General features: G+C 45.7%; 1 protein-coding gene across 9 annotated transcripts in view; it reads left to right on the plus strand.

Moving 5' to 3' along the window:
* MYBL2 (MYB proto-oncogene like 2) overlaps positions 1-19,878 on the plus strand; it is a 337,297-nt gene that overhangs the window by 236,529 nt on the left and 80,890 nt on the right. For 4 of the 9 annotated variants that reach the window (XM_069243761.1, XM_069243762.1, XM_069243763.1 and 1 more), the window contains one exon: positions 17,447-17,668. The exons of the other annotated variants lie outside the window; for them this stretch is intronic. In XM_069243761.1, coding sequence (XP_069099862.1) covers positions 17,447-17,668 — 222 coding nt within the window. The remainder of the gene's footprint in view (positions 1-17,446; positions 17,669-19,878) is intronic. 9 annotated transcript variants of the gene reach the window in all.

Below are 19,878 nucleotides of genomic sequence, written 5' to 3' on the forward strand. Positions count from 1 at the left end.
ACACACAAATGTGCCTATGCAAGACTAGGGCTCTCAGTAGTCCGACGTGGTCTAGGTCCCCAGGGACAACTACCTATCTAAACACCAGACCTTCATTGTCCCCTAAGCTCCCCAACCCATCCTAGATATGGAATGATTTTGAGCCATCCCTCCACTGCGATGAATCCAAGGCATTTGGTGCTATGAGCCTAAGGTTTCAGTGTTTGACCTAAATGTTTTGAACCTTGACTTGAGTCATGGTGAGAGTGGCTTTGAGGCTTCTTGTCCTCTTGGCTTCCTGCATCCTGCTTGTGGACTGTGCTACAGCGTACATGCGAGCTCTGAAGTCTCAGTGGGCTCGGTACCAAAGGAACCTTCCATCCTGGTGTCAGAGGAGCTGATCGTTTGGATGAACTCTGCTGACATTGCCTATCAGATTACAAATTGCAGTTATACTCTGAGGTAATGCAGAGCATCTTCCAACAGTGGGGAGAGCTGGGGCCAGATTCATTTGCCACTGCAGAGAACATGCAGACTCTAGTCTCTTGCGTGTTGGAGTTCCCAAGGCGATTCTCCCACACATGCCTTTTGCCTCAACTTGTGCACAGGACTTCTGAGGTATCCTTTTCTGCCTGCCTCTTCTGCCAAGGGTGCTGAAAATGGTCAAGAAAGACCAGGCTCAAATCCTCTTGACCACGGGCTGGGCCAAGAGTGTGGTTCCTGGAGCTTCTGGACTTAAGTATCTGCCCCTTATTTCAGCTGCCCTTTGGAGGGCCCTCCTGTCGCAAAAGCAGGGTTGAGTCCAAAACAGACCATGCAAGACCTATATCTCCATGCGTGGAGATGGAATGGAGACAGTTGATAGCTTTTGAACTCTCTCACAAGGGGGCTGATATCCCTCTGAAAACCTGGTGTTTTCCCACCATGACTGTGTATGTCGGTTGCTTGGGGGAAATTTGTCTTCTGGTCGTTTTCCTGTGAAATGCAGCCTTTAGAAGCAGACATACTCGACATCCTACTGTTTTGTCTTTCCTTAGCCTAGTAAAGCTTTGCTGTGGCAAGTCAGGGGTTACCTTACGGCTGTTTTGCTTGCCAGATTATCCATCCATCAATTTTTAAATAATCTGTTATGCATTTCTTAGAGGAACTTGTCCACGTGTTTCCAGTAATATCTTCTGTATTGAGACAGAGGGACCTTCGTTTGCTTCTCACCTAGCTCCCTTTTGAGCCCATGCACACCTCCACTGTATGTCAACAAACCTTGAAATAAATGTATTCCTCATTGACAGAACCTCTCTCAGGCGTGTGAGTAAACTCCAGGTCTTGTCCATTCTACAGCCATGCACATTTTTCTTTCTAGGCTGGTTGGTCCTCCAGGTGAAATCTACATTCCTATTAAAGGTTCTCTCTTCGTAATCCATCGCCTTACAGACTTTCTACTTTCCTGCCCATCCCTCAGAGGAAGAGAACAACTGCACTGCGTTGTCCCTAAGAGTACCCTGAGTTTTTACATTGTTCAGTTGGCTGTTAAGCGTTTTGTGGGCTTCCCTAGATCAAAGAAAGGTAAAGTGGTAGAGAAAGGAACCATCTCTCGATGGATATTTTTATGCATTATAATCTGCTATGGGCTGCCTAAGCATCAGCCCCCAGAAAAGTTGTGTGTTCATTCCACCGGAGCAAACGCTCCTACAATGGCAGTAGCGCATAGTGTGCCAGTCTCGGATGTCTGCCAGGCGGCTGTGTGGCTGTTGATACATACATTATGTACTATAAGCCCTACTGCTTGGACAACCAAGTCCAGTAAGAAGGGCATTTTACCCCTTTTTACCCCTGCAGTACTTCCTGGTCTGATTAAAGTATGGTGGGATTATGACCTTGCAAATTTTTAAATATATATTCTGTTTAGGTCATTTCGGTCATAAACCTCTTATCCACTGCTTACCTATCCCCGGTAAAGAGAGGAGCTGGGTGAGTGATTTTCGTTTCCATCATTGGTACTTTAAAGAATTATATGTTTTAATTGTTCCCCATTGTTGAGGTAGAATCCCTGGTACGAAATAAATGACACTGGCAAAGTGTTTAGTCCATCCTGTTACCTCTCCCAAAATGTATAGATGGTCATTGAATCAAGCACTCCAGCATATAACCTCTACGTCAGCCCTCTTTTTTCAGATTGGAACATAACTCCAGGTAAGGGTGCTTTGTCAAACTAGTTGAACAGGACAAATGTATTATTTTTATATATATATATGTTTGATGGCATGTGTAGCTGCAGATACACATGCTTTGCACATTCCGCCATCTACTGTTGGGCTCGGAGTGTTACAAGTTGTTTTTCTTCGAAGAAGTCTTTTCGAGTCACGAGATCGAGGGACTCCTCCCCTTTCGGCTCCATTGCGCATGGGCGTCGACTCCATCTTAGATCGTTTTCTTTCCGCCATCGGGTTCGGACGTGTTCCTTTTCGCTCTGCGTTTCGGTTCGGAAAGTTAGTGAAAATCTCGGAAAATTCAACTGTATTGTTTGCGTTCGGTATCGGGTTAGTTACAACAGATCGACACTGAATTTTGAAGAGCTCTGGCGGCCCTTTGGGGTTTTCGATTCCCCGGCGGGGCCTGGTCGGCCCGACCACGTGCGTCTTCAAGGCAAATGTAACGGACCCCATTCCGCTTCTGCCCCGAATGACACAACAAGTATCCTTATGCAGATCAGCATTTGGTCTGTAATTTGTGTTTGTCTCCAGAACACAAAGAGGATACCTGTGAGGCCTGTCGAGCGTTTCGGTCCAGAAAGACCTTAAGGGACCGACGAGCAAGAAGACTACAGATGGCGTCGGTGCCGACAGGACAAAAACACATGGAGGAAGAAGAGGAAGCCTTCTCCATTGAGGATTCGGACTCGGAAGAGGTCGATCCTGAACAGACGCCGAAAACCGTGAGTAAGACGTCGATACACAAAACTCACGCAAAGACCAGTAAAGCCCAGGGGACTCCACCGCCGGCAGGCCATGGCTTAACCCGAAAAATAGGTGACCGAGCATCGACACCGAAAAAGGGCATGCATGTGTCGAAGTCATCTGACTCGGTCGAGATACTATCACAGAGCAGACTCGACCCCAAGACACCGGGTCAGAGCAATCTCGGCACCGAAAGAGCGGCATGGAACCAAGTCGGCACCGAGAAATCAGTACGCCGAAGAGCAAAAAAGTGACGTCGGAACCGAAAAAAGCAGCCGAAAAGGTTTTGATACCGAAACATCCTGCCTCGGAACCGAAAACAAGTTCCTACACAGAGGAACAAGGCCTGTCCTCACAAATGCAAACACATAGATTTGGACAGGAACTGGAGACAATGGAGCCAGATTACACCCAAAGAAGGCTCCACATCCAAAAGGAAAGAGGGAAGATCAGTACTCTCCCTCCGATTCGGATGAAACGAAAACTTGCCTTCCAAGAGAAAGACAAGCAGCCACAGGCAAAGGTGGCTAAATAAGTAACCCCGCCACCATCTCCACAACGATCACCGGTAGCTACTCCACCAATGATGCAATCCCCAACTCATACAGGGATGAGTCAGGATGATCCAGACGCGTGGGATCTTTATGATGCGCCAGTGTCATATAACAGTCCCGACTGTTATCCAGCTAGACCGTCACCACCAGAGGACAGTACTGCTAACGCACAGGTGGTGTCAAGAGCAGCGGCGTTTCATAATGTTAGCCTGCATGCAGAACCGATTGAAGACGACTTTCTATTTAATACACTGTTGTCCACACACAGCCAGTACCAGAGCCTCCCCATGCTACCTGGAATGCTAAAACACTCCGAACAAGTGTTTGAGGAGCCTGTGAAAGGAAGAGCCATTACTCCAAGGGTGGAGAAAAAATATAAACCGCCACCAACAGACCCTGTGTACATCACACAACAGTTAACACCAGACTCGGTGGTAGTAGGGGCAGCTCGCAAGAGGGCAAATTCACACACCTCAGGAGATGCACCACCTCCAGACAAAGAGAGTCGTAAGTCCGACGTGGCGGGGAAAAGAGTGGTGGCACAGGCAGCCAACCAGTGGCGCATTGCCAACTCACAGGCTTTGTTGGCCAGATATGATAGGGCTCATTGGGACGAAATGCAACATTTTATAGAACATTTGCCCAAGGAGTTCCAAAAAAGAGCACAAGCAAGTGGTGGAAGAAGGACAGAGTATCTCAAACAATCAGATACGGTCAGCAATGGATGCAGCAAACACAGCTACTAGGACTGTAAACACAGCAGTGACAATAGGGAGACATGCATGGCTGCGTACATCAGGATTCAAGCCGGAAATACAACAAGCCGTGCTGAATATGCCATTTAACGGACAGCAGTTGTTTGGGCCGGAGGTGGACACTGCTGTCGAAAAACTTAAAAAGGACACTGATACAGCCAAAGCCATGGGCGCACTCTACTCCCCACAGAGCAGAGGCACATTTCGGAATTTCGAGGACAAAGCACAGAACCCACAACCTCACAAACAAGGCCCACTTATCAGAGCCAATACCAACGGGGAAGTTTTTAAGGACAATATAGAGGGGGACAGTTCCCAAAGAGTAGAGGGAAGTTCCAAAGCCCCACAACTCCACAAAACAAACAGTGACTTCGGCGTCACAAATCCCCAACACATAAAACCAGTGGGGGGGGAGACTAACCAACTTCTACAAACAATGGGAGGAAATAACAGACATGTGGGTTCTAGCCATTATCCAACATGGTTATTGCATAGAATTTCTACAATTCCCTCCAAATCTCCCACCGAAAACACACTATGTCAAAACAACACATGGATCTTCTACAACTGGAGGTCCAAGCGTTGTTACAAAAAGATGCAATAGAACTGGTACCAAGTCATCAGAGAGGAACAGGAGTTTATTCGCTGTACTTTCTCATACCCAAAAAAGACAAAACTCTAAGACCTATATTAGATCTCAGGACATTAAATATCTACATCAAATCAGATCACTTTCACATGGTGACACTGCAGGGCGTAATCCCATTGCTCAAACAAGACTAGATGACAACACTAGACCTAAAGGATGCATACTTCCATATACCGATACATCCTTCACACAGAAAGTACTTGAGGTTTGTATTCCAAGGAGTACATTACCAATTCAAAGTGTTGCCATTCGGGATAACAACTGCGCCAAGAGTTTTTACAAAATGCCTGGCAGTAGTAGCTGCTCATATCAGAAGGCAGCAAATACATGTGTTCCCGTACCTAGACGAGTGGTTAATCAAAACCAGCACGCAAGAACGGTGTTCACAACACACAAAGTATGTCATAGAAACCCTCCACAAACTAGGTTTCTCACTCAACTACAACAAGTCACACCTTCAGCCGTGTCAAACACAGCAATACTTAGGGGCGACAATCAACACAACAAAAGGGATTGCCACTCCAAGCCCACAAAGGGTACAGGCATTTCACAATGTAATACAAGCCATGTACCCAAAACAAAAGATACAAATGAAGATGGTGATGAAACTACTTGGCATGATGTCCTCATGCATAGCCATTGTCCCAAACGCAAGATTGCACATGCGGCCCTTACAACAGTGCCTACCATCACAATGGTCACAGGCACAGGGTCAACTTCAAGATCTAGTGTTGATAGACCGCCAAACATACACCTCGCTTCAATGGTGGAACACTATAAATTTAAACCAAGGGCGGCCTTTTCAAGACCCAGTGCCTCAATACGTAATAACGACAGATGCCTCCATGATAGGGTGGGGAGCACACCTCAACCAACACAGCATCCAAGGACAATGGGACACTCAGCAGAGACAGTTTCACATAAATCACTTAGAACTACTGGCAGTATTGCTAGCGTTGAAAGCATTTCAACCTATAATAAGCCACAAACACATTCTTGTCAAAACAGACAACATGACAACGATGTATTATCTGAACAAACAGGGAGGAACACACTCGACACAGTTGTCTCCTGGCACAGAGAATATGGCATTGGGCGATTCACAACCACATTCGCCTAATAGCGCAGTTTATTCCTGGAATTCAGAATCACTTAGCAGACAATCTCTCTCGGGATCACCAACAGATCCACGATGGGAGATTCACCCCCAAATACTAAACAATTACTTCCAAAGATGGGGAACACCACAAATAGACCTATTTGCAACAAAAGAAAACGCAAAATGCCAAAACTTCGCATCCAGACACCCACAGGATCAGTCTCGGGGCAATGCGTTATGGATGAGTTGGTCAGGTATATTTGCATACGCTTTCCTCCCCCTCCCACTCCTTCCATATCTGGTAAACAATTTGAGTCAAAACAAACTCAAACTTATACTAATAGCACCAACTTGGGCAAGACAACCTTGGTACACAACACTACTAGACCTCTCAGTAGTGCCTCATGTCAAACTGCCAAACAGACCAGATCTGTTAACTCAACACAAACAACAGATCAGACACCCAAATCCAGCATCGCTGAATCTAGCAATCTGGCTCCTCAAGGCTTAGAATTCGGAATGTTTGGGCCGGAGGTGGATACGGCAATAGAAAAACGGAAAAAAGACACAGACACGGCCAAAGCCATGGGCGCGCTCTACTCCCCACAGAGCAGAGGCACTTTTAGGAAGTCGCACTTTAGAAGGGGGGGTTTCGTGCCCAAACCACAGAGCCTTCCACCTCACAAGTCAGACCCACATATCAGGGCCAGTATCAGAGAGGAGGGTTTCGAGGACAATATAGGGGTGGACAGTCCCCTAAGGCAAGAGGGAAATCCCAGAGCCCAAAAACCCCACAAACCAAACAGTGACTTCAATGTCACAAACACCCACCCCGCAACTTACCGCGTATTACCACAACTGGGAACACATAACTACGGACGCATGGTTCCTAGCCATTATCCAACATGGTTATTGCATAGAATTCCTACAGTTGCCACCAGATGTGCCTCCAAGAGCACACAATATGTCCAAAAAACACTTAGACCTGTTACAACTAGAAGTCCAAGCATTGTTACAAAAAGAAGCAATAGAACTAGTACCCAACCATCAAAAAGGAACAGGTGTCTACTCCATGTATTTCCTAATTCCAAAGAAGGACAAAACACTGAGACCCATATTAGACCTCAGAACACTGAATCTTTACATCAAATCAGATCACTTTCACATGGTGACACTTCAAGACGTGATTCCCTTGCTCAAACAACAGTACTATATGACAACATTAGATCTCATGGATGCTTATTTCCACATGCCCATACATCCTTCCCACAGGAAATAATTAAGGTTTGTATTCCAAGGCGTGCATTACCAATTCAAAGTGTTACCATTCGGCATAACAACAGCCCCAAAGGTATTCACTAAATTCCTTGCAGTAGTAGCCGCTCACATCAGGAGACAGCACATGCACGTATTCCCTTACTTGGACGATTGGTTAATAAAAACCAGCACTCAGCAACAGTGTCTTCTACACACACAATACGTCATAGAAACCCTACACAAACTAGGGTTCTCTCTAAACTACCAAAAATCACATCTACAACTGTGCCAAATACAACAATACTTAGGAGCAACAATCAACACACAAAAGGGGATTGCCACTCCAAGTCCACAAAGGGTACAAGCCTTCCAAAATGTAATATTAAACATGTACCTAAACCAACACTATCAAGTGAGATTTGTAATGAAACTCCTAGGCATGATGTCTTCATGCATAGCCATTCTCCCAAACGCAAGACTACACATGCGGCCCTTGCAACAGTGCCTAGCAACACAATGGACACAAGCACAGGGTCAACTTCAAGATCTAGTGTTGACAGACCGCCAGACACACGTCTCGCTTCAATGGTGGAACCCTATAAATTTAAACCAAGGACGGCCATTCCAAGACCAGTGCCTCAATACATGATCACAACAGATGCTTCCATGGTGGGGTGGGTTGCACACCTCAACCAGCACAGTATACAGGGACAAAGGGACGTTCACCAAAAGCAACTGCACATAAGTCATTTAGAACTGTTAGCAGTGTTGCTAGCATTGAAAGCATTTCAACCACTAATAGCCCACAAACACATTCTTGTCAAAACAGACAACATGACAACAATGTATTACCTAAACAAACAAGGAGGGACACACATCACAACTGTGTCTCTTAGCACAAAAGATTTGGCATTGGGCGATTCACAATCACATTCGCCTAATAGCACAATACATCCCAGGGATTCAAAACCAGTTGGCCGACAATCTCAGTCGAGATCACCAACAAACACACGAATGGGAGATTCATCCCCCAGATACTACAAACTTACTTTCTACCCTGGGGAACACCAGAAATAGACCTATTCGCAACAAAAGAAAACGCAAAATGCCAAAACTTCGCGTCCAGGTATCCACACCCTCAGTCCAAGGGAAATGCGTTATGGATGAGTTGGTCAGGGATATTTGCTTACGCTTTTCCCCCTCTCCCACTCCTTCCTTATCTGCTAAACAAAATGAGTCAAAACAAACTCAAACTAATACTAATAGCACCAACCTGGGCTCGCCAACCGTGGTACACAACACTAGTAGACCTGTCAGTAGTACCTCATATCAAACTACCAAACAGACCAGATCTATTAACGCAACACAAACAGATCAGACACCCGAATCCAGCATCGCTCAATCTAGCAATCTGGCTCCTGAAGTCTTAGAATTTGGACATTTAGACCTTACACAAGAATGTATGGAAGTCATTAAACAAGCTAGAAAACCTACTACAAGACATTGTTACGCAAACAAATGGAAAATATTTTTTTATTACTGCCATAATAATCAAATTCAACCACTACATGCTTCAGCAAAGAACATTGTAAGCTACTTATTACACTTACAAAAATCTAAACTAGCATTTTCTTCCATTAAAATACATCTCACAGCAATATCTGCCTATCTGCAGATTACACATTCAACATCACTTTTTAGAATCCCAGTCATAAAAGCATTTATGGAAGGTTTAAAAAGAATCATACCCCTCAGAACACCACCAGTCCCCTCGTGGAACCTCAATATTGTATTAACACGACTCATGGGTCCACCATTTGAACCCATGCACTCTTGTGAGATGCAATACTTAACCTGGAAAGTAGCCTTCCTAATAGCTATCACATCTCCTAGAAGAGTAAGTGAAATACAAGCATTTACTATACAAGAACCCTTTATACAAATACATAAACATTAAGTGGTTCTCCGTACAAATCCCAAATTCTTACCAAAAGTTATATCACCATTCCACCTAAACCAGACAGCGGAACTCCCAGTCTTTTTTCCACAACCAGACTCAGAAGCTGAAAGAGCCTTACATACGTTAGACATTAAAAGAGCACTAATGTATTACATTGATAGAACAAAACAATTTCGCAAAACAATTGTTTGTAGCCTTCCAAAAACCTCAGGCAGGAAATCCAATATCCAAACAGGGCATTGCCAGATGGATAGTGAAATGTATTCAGACCTGCTATATTAAAGCAAAAAGAGATCTACCTATTACCCCAAAGGCACACTCCACTAGGCCTTTCTAGGAAATATACCTATGACTGAAATCTTTAAGGCAGCCACATGGTCTACGCCTCATACATTCACAAAACATTACTGTATAGATGTGTTAACAACACAACAAGCCACAGTAGGACAGGCTGTATTGCGAACATTATTTCAGACAACTTCAACTCCTACAGGCTAAGCCACCACTTTTGGGGAGATAACTGCTTACTAGTCTATGCACAGCATTTGAATCTGCAACGTCTCATGCCACGAACAGATGTACACCGGGTAAGTGACATTTTCCATATATATATATATATATATATATATATATATATATATATATATATGTTCGATGGCGTGTGTAGCTGCAGATACAAATCAAATCATTAATATTTATAAAGCGCGCTACTCACCCGTGCGGGTCTCAAGGCGCTAGGGGAAAAAAAGGGGGTGGGGTTACTGCTGCTCGAAGAGCCAGGTTTTTAGGAGTCTCCGGAATGCGGAGTGGTCCTGGGTGGTCCTGAGGCTGGTGGGGAGGGAGTTCCAGGTCTTGGCTGCCAGGAAGGAGAAGGACCTCCCACCCGCCGTGGAGCGGCGGATGCGAGGGACGGCAGCGAGCGCGAGGCCCGAGGAACGGAGGAGACGGGTGGGGGCGTAGAAGCTAAGGCGACGGTTGAGGTAATCCGGTCCCTTGTTGTGGAGGGCTTTGTGTGCGTGGGTGAGAAGTCGGAAGGTGATCCTTTTGCTGACTGGGAGCCAATGCAGGTGTCTCAGGTGTGCGGAGATGTGGCTGTTGCGGGGTACGTCGAGGATGAGGCGGGCCGAGGCCTTTTGAATACGTTGCAGGCGTTTTTGGAGCTTGGCGGTGGTCCCAGCATAGAGGATGTTGCCGTAGTCCAGGCGGCTCGTGACGAGGGCGTGGGTCACGGTTTTTCTAGTGTCGGCGGGGATCCAGCGGAAGATCTTGCGGAGCATGCGGAGGGTGAGGAAGCAGGCAGAGGACACGGCGTTGACTTGCTTGGTCATGGTGAGAAGAGGGTCCAAGATGAAGCCGAGGTTGTGGGCGTGGTTTGCGGGGGTCGGTGCGGTGCCGAGGGCCGTGGGCCACCAGGAGTCGTCCCAAGCGGACGGGGTGTTGCCGAGGATGAGGACTTCCGTTTTGTCAGAGTTCAGCTTTAGGCGGCTGAGCCTCATCCAATCTGCGACGTCCTTCATGCCCTCTTGTAGGTTGGTCTTGGCGCTGGCGGGGTCCTTGGTGAGGGAGAGTATAAGTTGGGTGTTGTCGGCGTAGGAGGTGATGATAATGTCGTGCTTGCGTACGATGTCGGCGAGGGGGCTCATGTAGACATTGAAGAGTGTCGGGCTGAGTGATGAGCCTTGAGGTACGCCGCAGATGATCTCGGTGGGGTCTGAGCGAAATGGAGGGAGGTAGACTCTTTGGGATTGGTTTGAGAGGAAGGAGGCGATCCAGTCCAGGGCCTGGCCTTGGATCCCGTTGGAGGGGAGGCAGGTGATTAGGGTGCGGTGACAGACGGTGTCGAAGGCAGCCGAGAGGTCGAGGAGGATGAGGGTGACTGTTTCACCGTTGTCCATCAGGGTTCTGATGTCGTCTGTGACTGAGATGAGGGCGGTTTCACATGCTGTGCATATCCTGCCATCTGTTGTTGGGCTCAGAGTGTTACAAGTTGTTTTTCTTCGAAGAAGTCTTTTCAAGTCACGAGATCGAGGGACTCCTCCCCTTTCGGCTCCATTGCGCATGTTCATCGACTCCATCTTAGATTGTTTTCTTTCCGCCATCGGGTTCGGACGTGTTCCTCTTCGCTCCGTGTTTCGGTTCGGAAAGTTAGTTAAATCTCTGAAAATTTGACGGTTTTGTTTGCGTTCGGTATCGGGTTAGTTAACACAGATCGACACCGAATTAAAGAAGAGCTCCGGTAGCCCTTCGGGGCTTCTATCCCCCGGCGGGGCCTGGTCGGCCCGACCGTGAGCATCTTCAAGGCTCATGGAACAGACCCCATTCCGCTTCTACCCAGAATGCCACAACAAGTATCCTTACACAGATCAACATCTGGTCTGTAATTTGTGTTTGTCCCCCGAACACAAAGAGGATACTTGCGAGGCCTGTCGGGCATTTCGGTCGAAGAAAATGCTACGGGACCGGAGAGCACGAAGGCTTCAAATGGCATCAGCACCGTCAGGACACCACGACGTCAAAGAAGAGGAGACTTTCTCCATTGCTGACTCGGGCGAGCCCGAAACGGAGCAGCCGGCGAAAACCGTGAGTAAACCAGCCCCGGCCAAAACTCACGCCAAAATCATGAAGGCCCAGGGGACGCCGCCGCCGGCAGGCCATGGCTTAACCTGTAAAATCGGTGACCAACCATCGGCACCGAAAAAGGGCACACACGTGTTTAAGTCTCCCGACTCCGGTCGAGATCCCGGCACATAGTATACTCGACACCGAGAACCTTGCTCCGACCAAAGTCGGCACCGAGAGCTCGGCACCCCGAAACCGAAAAAAGTGGCTTTGAAGCCAAAAAAGACGGTTGAAAAAGTTTTGGTACAGAAACGCCCAGCTTCGGAGCCGAAAACAAGCTCCTACTCCGAAGAACAAGGCCTTTCAGCACAACTACAAGGCCATAAATTTGGACAAGAGCTAGAAGCGGGGGAGCCAGATTATACACAAAGAAGGCTCCATATTCAAAAGGAAACAGGGAAAATAAGAACTCTCCCTCCTATTAAGATGAAAAGGAAACTTGCTTTCCAAGACACAGAAAAACAACTAAAAGCAAAAGTGGCAAAAGAAGTAACTCCACCTCGTTCTTCGCCACAACCATCACCACACCACTCACCCCAACTGTCACCAATTGCAACCCCCCAAACTCCCCCCCCCCCGCCCCCCCCATATGATGCAATCTCCAACACACACGGGGATGAGCCAGGATGACCCAGATGCATGGGATCTATATGATGCACCAGTATCAGACAGTAGTCCAGACTGCTACCCAACAAGGCCATCACCACCTGAAGACAGTACTACTTACACGCAGGTGGTGTCCAGAGCAGCTGCTTTTCACAATGTGGCACTGCACGCTGAACCCATTGAGGATGACTTTTTATTTAATACTTTGTCGTCAACACACAGTCCGTACCAAAGTCTTCCAATGTTACCAGGGATGTTGAAACACGCGAAACAAGTATTTTAAGAGTCCGTCAAAGGCAGAGCCATTACACCTAGGGTGGAGAAAAAGTGCAAGCCTCCCCCTACAGACCCTGTGTACATCACGCAACAACTGACACCTGACTCAGTAGTAGTAGTAGGCGCAGCATGTAAAAGGACTAATTCACACACCTCTGGAGATGCACCACCACCCGACATAGAAAGTCGAAAGTTTGATGCAGCGGGGAAAAGAGTTGCAGCACAGGCAGCCAATCAATGGCGCATTGCCAATTCACAGGCTTTATTGTCAAGATATGACCGAGCTCATTGGGATGAAATGCAGCACTTTATAGAACATCTTCCCAAGGAGTTTCAAAAGCGTGCACAACAAGTGGTGGAGGAGGGCCAAAGTATCTCCAACAACCAGATACGATCAGCAATGGACGCAGCGGACACAGCCGCAAGAACTGTGAATACAGCGGTCACTATTCGGAGACATGCATGGCTACGCACCTCCGGACTTAAGCCAGAGATCCAACAGGCTGTGCTTAATATGCCTTTTAATGGACAGCAGTTGTTTGGGCCGGAGGTGGACACAGCTATAGAGAAGCTGAAGGACACTGATACGGCCAAGGCCATGGGCGTGCTCTACTCACCACAGAGCAGAGGCACATTTAGGAAGACACAATTTAGAGGGGGGTTTCGGGCCCAAAGCACAGAACCCTCAACCTCACAGACCAGACCCACATACCAGGGCCAGTATCAAAGAGGAGGCTTTCGGGGACGATACAGAGGTGGACAGTTCCCTAAAACTAGAGGAAAGTTCCAAAGACCCCTCAAACTAAACAGTGACTTCAGTGTCACAAACCCCCAACACATAACACCAGTGGGGGGGAGACTCACAGATTATTACAAACATTGGGAGGAAATAACAGACTCGTGGGTCCAACATGGTTATTGCATAGAATTCATACAATTACCACCAAATGTGTCTCCAAGGGCACACAACATGTCCAAACAACACTTGGATCTATTACAACTAGAAGTCCAAGCGTTGTTACAAAAAGAGGCAATAGAACTAGTACCCAAACATCAGAAAGGAACAGGTGTCTACTCCCTGTATTTTCTAATACCAAAAAAGGATAGAACTCTGAGGCCCATACTGGATCTCAGAACATTAAATATTTACATCAGATCACTTTCACATGGTGACACTTCAAGACGTAATTCCATTGCTCAAACAACAAAACTACATGTCAACATTAGACCTCAAGGATGCTTACTTCCATATACCTATACATCCTTCCCACAGGAAATACTTAATCCAAGGAGTACATTACCAATTCAAAGTGTTACCATTCGGGATAACAACAGCACCAAGGGTATTTACAAAATGCCTTGCAGTAGTAGCTGCACATATCAGAAGACAGCACATACATGTATTCCCGTATTTAGACGATTGGTTAATCAAAACCAACGCTCAGGAACAGTGTCTTCAACACACAAAATACGTCATAGAAACCCTTCACAAACTAGGGTTCTCACTAAACTACCAAAAATCACACTTCCAGCCGTGTCAAATACAAAAATACTTAGGAGCGACAATCAACACAAAAAAAGGGATCGCCACTCCAAGTACACAAAGGGTACAAGCATTCCAAAACGTAATACAAAGCATGCACCCAAACCAAAAATATCAGGTAAAATTAGTGATGAAACTACTAGGCATGATGTCCTCATGCATAGCCATTGTCCCAAACGCAAGATTACACATGCCTAGCAACACAATGGACACAAGCACAGGGTCAACTTCAAGATCTAGTGTTGATAGACCGCCAAACACACACCTCGCTTCAATGGTGGAATCCTATAAATTTAAACCAAGGGCGGCCTTTCCAAGACCCAGTGCCTCAATACGTGATCACAACAGATGCTTCCATGGTAGGGTGGGGAGCACACTTCAACCAACACAGCATCCAGGGACAATGGGACACTCAGCAGAAACAACTTCATATAAATCAACTAGAACTACTAGCAGTGTTTCTAGAGTTGAAAGCATTTCAACCACTAATAGCCCACAAACACATTCTTGTCAAAACAGACAATATGACAACAATGTATTACATAAACAAATGGGGAGGGACACAGTCATCACAACTGTGTCTCTTAGCACAGAAGATTTGGCATTGGACGGTTCACAATCACATTCGCCTAATAGCGCAATACATCCCAGGAATTCAAAACCAGTTGGCAGACAATCTCAGTCGAGATCACCAACAAATCCACGAATGGGAAATTCATCCCCAGATAATACAAACCTACTTCCAAAAATGGGGAACACCGCAAATAGACCTATTCGCAACAAAAGAAAAGGCAAAATGCCAAGACTTCGCGTCCAGGTACCCACAGCCTCACTCCAAGGGCAATGCGTTATTGATGAGTTGGTCAGGGATATTTGCTTACGCTTTTCTCCCTCTCCCACTCCTTCCGTATCTAGTAAACAAATTGAGTCAAAACAAACTCAAACTAATACAAATAGCACCAACTTGGGCACGACAACCTTGGTACACAACACTACTAGACCTGTCAGTAGTGCCTCATATCAAACTACCAAACAAACCAGATCTGTTAACTCAACACAAACAACAGATCAGACACCCGAATCCAGCATCGCTCAACCTAGCAATCTGGCTCCTGAAGTCTTCGAATTCTGACATCTAGACCTTACACAAGAATGTATCGAGGTCATCAAACAGGCTAGAAAACCTACTACAAGACATTGCTACGCAAATAAATGGAAACAATTTGTTTATTACTGTCATAATAATCAAATTCAACCATTACACGCGTCAGCGAAAAACATTGTAAGCTACTTACTACACTTATAAAAGTCTAAGTTAGCTTTTTCATCCATTAAAATACATCTCACAGCAATTTCTGCCTATCTGCGAATTACACATTCAACTTCACTATTTAGAATCCCAGTCTTAAAAGCATTTATGGAGGGTCTAAAAAGGATCATTCCACCAAGAACACCACCAGTTCCTTCGTGGAACCTCAATATTGTATTAACACGACTCATGGGTCCACCATGTGAACCCATGCACTCGTGTGAAATGCAATACTTAACTTGGAAAGTAGCCTTCCTAATAGCTATCACATCTCTCAGAAGAGTAAGTGAAATACAAGCTTTTACCATACAAGAACCCTTTATACAAATACACAAGCATAAAGTGGTTTTACGCACAAATCCCAAACTTTTGCCAAAAGTTATATCATCATTCCACTTAAACCAAACAGTGGAACTCCCAGTGTTCTTTCCAGAACCAGACTCTGTAGCTGAAAGAGCATTACATACATTAGACATAAAAAGAACACTAATGTATTACATTGATAGAACCAAACAATTTCGCAAAACAAAACAATTGTTTGTAGCTTTCCAAAAACCTCATGCAGGAAATCCAATATCCAAACAAGGCATTGCTAGATGGATAGTTAAGTGTATTCAAACCTGTTATGTTAAAGCAAAGAGAGAACTACCTATTACACCAAAGGCACATTCCACTAGAAAGAAGGGCGCCACCATGGCCTTTCTAGGGAATATACCAATGACAGAAATATGTAAGGCAGCCACATGGTCTATGCCTCATACATTCACTAAACATTACTGTGTGGATGTGTTAACAACACAACAAGCCACAGTAGGACAGGCAGTATTACGAACATTATTTCAAACAACTTCAACTCCTACAGGCTAAACCACCGCTTTTGGGGAGATAACTGCTTACTAGTCTATGCACAGCATGTGTATCTGCAGCTACACATGCTATCGATCAAAAAATGTCACTTACCCAGTGTACATCTGTTCGTGGCATGAGACGCTGCAGATTCACATGTGCCCTCCCACCTCCACGGGAGCCTTTAGCCGTTATAAGTTGATAAAAATAAAACTTGTACATTTGTAAATATATCACTATTAGTCACATTATGTACATACATACTTACTCCATTGCATGGGCACTATTACTATATACACAACTCCTACCTCACCCTCTGCGGGGAAAACAATCTAAGATGGAGTCGACGCCCATGCGCAATGGAGCTGAAAGGGAGGAGTCACTCGGTCCCGTGACTCGAAAAGACTTCTTCGAAGAAAAACAACTTGTAACACTCCGAGCCCAACACTAGATGGCAGGAACAGTGCACAGCATGTGAATCTGCAGCGGAACATGCACATGCCACGAACAGATGTACAGTGAGTAAGTGATGTGTGCGTGTGTGTGTTCGATGGCATTTGTAGCTGCACATACACATGCTTTGCATAAGTCCACCATCTAGTGTCAGGCTATGAGTGTTACAAGTTGTTTTTTCTTCAAGAAGGTTTTTCGAGTCACGAGATAGAGTGACTCCTCTCGGCGATAGTGTGCATGGGCATTGAGTCCTTTGTTAGATTGTTTTCTTTCCGCCATCTGGTTCAGATGCATTTCCTCTCGCACCGGTAGATCTCGGTTCGGTACTATCTGAACTTCTCTCTTCTCCCCATAAACGTTGGTATAGTTTTTCAATCACGTTTTCTCACTTATATCCAATCCAATTGTAATCATTGGGTCGATAAATGCCCTTTCGGGCAACCGCACCCTTCTTGGGCATACTTCCACTCGTGGTTGTTGAGCAATGTCAGGCTGATGGAACGGGCTCTTTCGTTTTTGACATTGGTGTCATTCCAAGTTCCCATACACCGATCAACACTCAGTGTGCCACCTCTGTCTTTCTCCAGATCACAGAGAAGAAAGCTGTGAAGCGTGTCGATCCTTCTGCTCGAAGAAGACTCTTAGGGATCGAAGAGTGCGTCGCTTGGAGATGGCATCCAAGTTGTCTGAACAAACGCCCTACGTTTTTGGAGAAGAACAATCTCAATCTGCAGTTTCCATCGCAGACTCTGATTCGGAACGAGATTCGGATGGGGACAGCCAATCGCTTCCAGTGGATCAGTACATCAGTGAGTACATCAGCCCTTTCCCATCACCCAAAGACAACCAAAAAGACTTCAGCACTGGTCTTGGGTCCACCACTGCTTGTTGGCCATGATCAGACCCGAAAAACACATGCGGATGACCAATCCTCGGGTTAGGCACCGAAAATTAAGACCAAAGTGCATTTGCCTCCAACCGAACAGTGTGCCAAACCTGTTTCGGGATAGTCGAAAAGCAGAGCCTTCCACCTCGGAGCTAAAAAAAAAAAACTGCCATCCACTTCAGAGCTGACATTTTTGGCCCGACTAAAACATTAGATCTCCAGACTTTCGGAGCTGAAACCTGTGGGTGGAAAATATGCTCCAACTACCGAGGAGTCTTTGGAAGTAAGGCCCATACTAACAGTAATAGATGCTAAACAGCGCAAAATCCAGATCACAAAGACACTGGAAGAATTATTGCTTCTCCTCCTCCTACAACAAAGAAAAGGTTAACTTTCCAAGAGACTCTAGAAGCTGGGCCTCCACCTGCTAAAATATTTAAGCTCAAGGAGAAACCAAAGGCACTACAACAGCCTTCACCACCACATTCTCCTCTACTTACTGCTTCTCCACCACCAGATACTCCACCACCTACACAATTTTCTCCACAATCCCCTATCTCTACATATGGGGATGATTTAGGTGATACTCATTACAATGTAGATCCATGGGACTTATCTGATTCAGGTCCCATACCTTCCAATGATCCTGATTCATACCTGGCTAGATCATCGCCACACAAAGACGCCACACAAAGACACCACTACCTACAATCAGGTCGTAGCTAGGGCAGCTGCATATCACAACATGCAGTTGCATACAGATCCGATTGAGGATGATTTTTTTTTTATTCAACACATTAACATCCACTCACAAGGAATATCAATGTCTACCCATGCCCCCAGGCATGCTTAAACATGCAGACAGCATTTTCAAAGAGCCAGCGAAGGCTAGAGTTATCACACAGAGGGTAGACAAAAAGTACAAACCTGCACCTTCAGATCCACTTTTCATTACACAACAATTGCCACCTGACTCTGTAGTTGTCAGTGCAGCAAGGAAAAGGGCAAATAGCAAATCCAGAGGGGATGCTCCTCTCCCAGACAAGGAAAGTCGTAAGTTTGATGCAGCGGGGAAAAGAGTAGCAACTCAAGCTGCTAATCACTGGGGGAGTGCAAATTCTCAGCTCTGCTAGCCAGATACAATAGAGCTAATTGGGAGGGAATGTAAGAGTTCTTACAATACCTTCCACCAGATTACCATAAAAGGGCACAGCAGATAGTTACTGAGGGCCAGGCTATCTCTAACAACCAAACTAGATCTGCCTTAGGTGCAGCAGACACAGTGGCAAGGGGGTATCAACTCCTGTGTGATTATAAAAAGGCACGCATGGTTAAGAACTTCAGGGTTCAAACCTGAAATACAACAGACAGTACTCAGTATGCCTTTTGATAAGGAACACTTATTTGGCCCAGAAGTAGATACCACTGTAGAGAACTTAAAGAAAGACTCTGCTACAGCTAAGGCTATAGGTGCCCCTTACACTACCCCTACTCAGTGAACTTGTTGTAGGCCTCAGTTCAGAGGTGGTTTTAAACCATCAGCCAGCCTCGGAGCCGTCCACATCCCAACAGAAACAAGGACAATAATTTTACAATAGAAGTTCTTTCAGAGGCTCTTACAAAGGAAATAACTTTAGAGGAAGAGTTAAATCCACCACCACAAGAGGTTCCTCCACCTCAAACAAGCAGTGACTTTCTGCACAACCCCACATAGCATACATCTCCTGTGGGAGGAAGACTGGGAAATTTCTACCAACAATGGCACAACATTACAGCAGATCAATGGGTACTGTCGATTATCCTGAATGGTTATTGCCTGGAACTCATTTCTTCTCCTCCAAACATTCCCCCTTGCTCGCACAGGCTTCCTCTGGAACACCTAAATTTATTAAAACAAGAGGTACAATCACTTCTACTCAAAGGTGCAATAGAGATGTACCTATATCCCAACAAGAGGCAGGAGTATAGTCTCTTTACTTCCTCATACCAAAAAAGGATGGTACTCTCAGACCAATCCTGGATCTCAGATCCCTCAATCAGGTCATTCTGTCAGAGCATTTCCACATGATCACTCTTCAGGACGTCATTACCCTGCTACAAAAACCAGACTACATTACTGCATTAGATCTAAAA

Source organism: Pleurodeles waltl, chromosome 7, assembly GCF_031143425.1.
Source record: "Pleurodeles waltl isolate 20211129_DDA chromosome 7, aPleWal1.hap1.20221129, whole genome shotgun sequence".
NCBI classification, from domain to species: Eukaryota; Metazoa; Chordata; class Amphibia; order Caudata; family Salamandridae; genus Pleurodeles; species Pleurodeles waltl.